Source organism: Pelmatolapia mariae, linkage group LG20 (assembly GCF_036321145.2).
Source record: "Pelmatolapia mariae isolate MD_Pm_ZW linkage group LG20, Pm_UMD_F_2, whole genome shotgun sequence".
In the NCBI taxonomy this organism is placed as follows: domain Eukaryota; kingdom Metazoa; phylum Chordata; class Actinopteri; order Cichliformes; family Cichlidae; genus Pelmatolapia; species Pelmatolapia mariae.
The window spans coordinates 22,596,439-22,598,712 of record NC_086244.1 but is presented as its reverse complement, the minus strand read 5'-3'; the positions used below and the strand labels follow the sequence as shown (position 1 = coordinate 22,598,712).

The 2,274-nt window shown below is 46.9% G+C and overlaps 1 protein-coding gene across 1 annotated transcript; it reads left to right on the top strand.

Moving 5' to 3' along the window:
- The first annotated feature begins 223 nt into the window (after positions 1–223).
- On the top strand, positions 224–2,018 carry bhlhe23 (basic helix-loop-helix family, member e23). Its single transcript, XM_063465283.1, has one exon. The coding sequence runs from the start codon at positions 621–623 to the stop codon at positions 1,302–1,304; it is 684 nt and encodes a 227-aa protein (XP_063321353.1). The 5' UTR covers positions 224–620; the 3' UTR covers positions 1,305–2,018.
- The last annotated feature ends 256 nt before the right edge of the window (positions 2,019–2,274 follow it).

Sequence of the window (2,274 nt, the reverse complement as noted above, 5' to 3'; positions counted from 1 at the left end):
AGTTTATTTAAAGTATCGGAAAGAACAGTTTTGTTAAATGTGTATTTATTCGTGGAGAGTGCCGGCATACACGCGGCTGTGTCAGTTTGTGTTGCATTTATCGCTTTGTGATTGAAATTGGGAGCAGACCTGCGCTCTTCCTGAGTTAATTAAAACGCCCCCCTGATTGGACGGGCAGATAATCCCGACGGGCCTCGTGCTCCTACTAACTTGCAAGCAGGGCAGAGCGCCAGTCACAATCTGCCCAAGGCGAGGGAGGGCAAGAAAGACGCGCGAGAGGAAACCGACCGTACGAAAGGGACACGAGCGCTCCGGTCTCAACGAGCACAGTTAGAGAAGTGTTGTTGAACGTGGGCTATGCGCGCAACAAGGGGGGAGCGCAGTGTACAGAGGAGGTGAATGCATGTAGAAGCTTCAGATTCACAGCCTCCTTCTTGAAGAGTCACTGCACTGACAGAGGAAAGGAGTGAAGAAGGAGAGGAACTCCTTGGAAACAGCAACTCTTGGAGAGAACTACGCGAGAACACGCTACAGTTTCCAAAACAAAAGCTAGGATAAAGGATAAGGATAAAGGAAGCGCGGTAGACTTTTCCTGGTCAAAACCTGCTCTGGAAGAGAAAATGAATGTCAACGAAGAGAATCTGCTCAAGTCCATCAGCAACGACGCGCTCCTCGACCTGACGCAGCGCTACGGGCAGTCAGCCTTCGGGTTTGGCGCTGGCCATGGTGCTGGAAGCCCCGGCCGGTACCCGCTTACACCTGCCACTGATTTCCTCTCCGGGCAGACCGCGAAGTCCAACGAGAGCGGCGGGGAACACACGAGCGACGATGAGGATGGCTTTGACTCGCTGGAGTCCCGGAAAAGGGGCTCGTCATTTGGGGACGACAAGCCCGGAGGGGCCCTCGCCAAGAAGACCAAGGAGCAACGGTCCCTGCGGCTCAGCATCAACGCCCGCGAGAGAAGGAGGATGCACGACCTGAACGACGCGCTGGACGGCCTGCGCGCCGTTATTCCCTACGCCCACAGCCCCTCGGTGAGAAAACTCTCCAAAATAGCCACTCTCCTCCTGGCCAAGAACTACATCCTCATGCAGGCGCAGGCTCTGGAGGAGATGAGGCGGCTGGTGGCGTATCTGAACCAAGGACAGACCATAACTTCACCGATCCCCACCGCCCTGGCACCCTTTGGACAGGCTGCCGTATACCCCTTCTCGGGTTCCGCACTCGCCACCTGTGCCGAGAAGTGCACTACTTACTCTGGGGCACCGTCGAGTCTCTTCAAACACTGTAACGACAAGCCTTGATTTGCTTTAACTCTCTTTCCTGAACTTTTAGCCTACCTATACTGCACCCGTGTCGGTCTCTCACCCACCCTAGTTATTTTAAAACCATTCTGTGGAGAAAAAAAAGAAGAAAAAAAAAAGAAACGATTTTAGTCTAATGCATAATCTTAAGATATGGTTAAGTGAGCATATTGCAATGTTTCATCCAGATTTAACTGACGCTACATAGAAACTGAACTGCTTAGGCCTTCTTATAGGATGACGTCCCTGTTACTTTGTCGCTTGTACTTTACAAACACTTACAGGCCATGTCCAAATTTGGGTAAATTTGAGAAAACTTTTGTTATCAGCTCATTTGTAATCTATGCAACATTCAGTAACAACAACACGAAACGAGGAAACGGGACCCAATGCTACAACATTTAGATTTGAAACCGCAATTAAGGCTTCCCCTGACTGGCTATATGATGCTATGTGGGAGGAAAAAAACACAACCTTATGTGATTCTGACTGATATTTTCTGATACCATGTGTTGACAGGTTTGTTTTTATTTTACGTTACTGCACATCTCTCATGATTGTATTGTACAACTTAAAAAAATCACTTGCTTCAAGCCCGGTTATCTTAATGGTTATATGACTACAGCCTATCAACTGAAGAAGCGTTTTGGTTGTGTTGCAACATGGATTTCATATATTGTTTATATGTCTTTATAATTAAAACACATATCTATGCTCGGACTCGGTTTGCTTTATTTCAACAACAACGCCACAGCTTTAAAACAGTTTTACACGAGACACACCGCTGACATGATATTAAAACTTCAGGCAGTGTAAAAATACACACTTTACTTAATTTAAAATTTCATTTTCAAATGCATTCTGTTTATATTTACGTTCCGGACACAATGCCGCGTTTTTTAGGAAACCTTGAAAAAACTGACACACTTTTAACGCATCTATTTTTCAAGGCAAACAAATGGGAGAATAA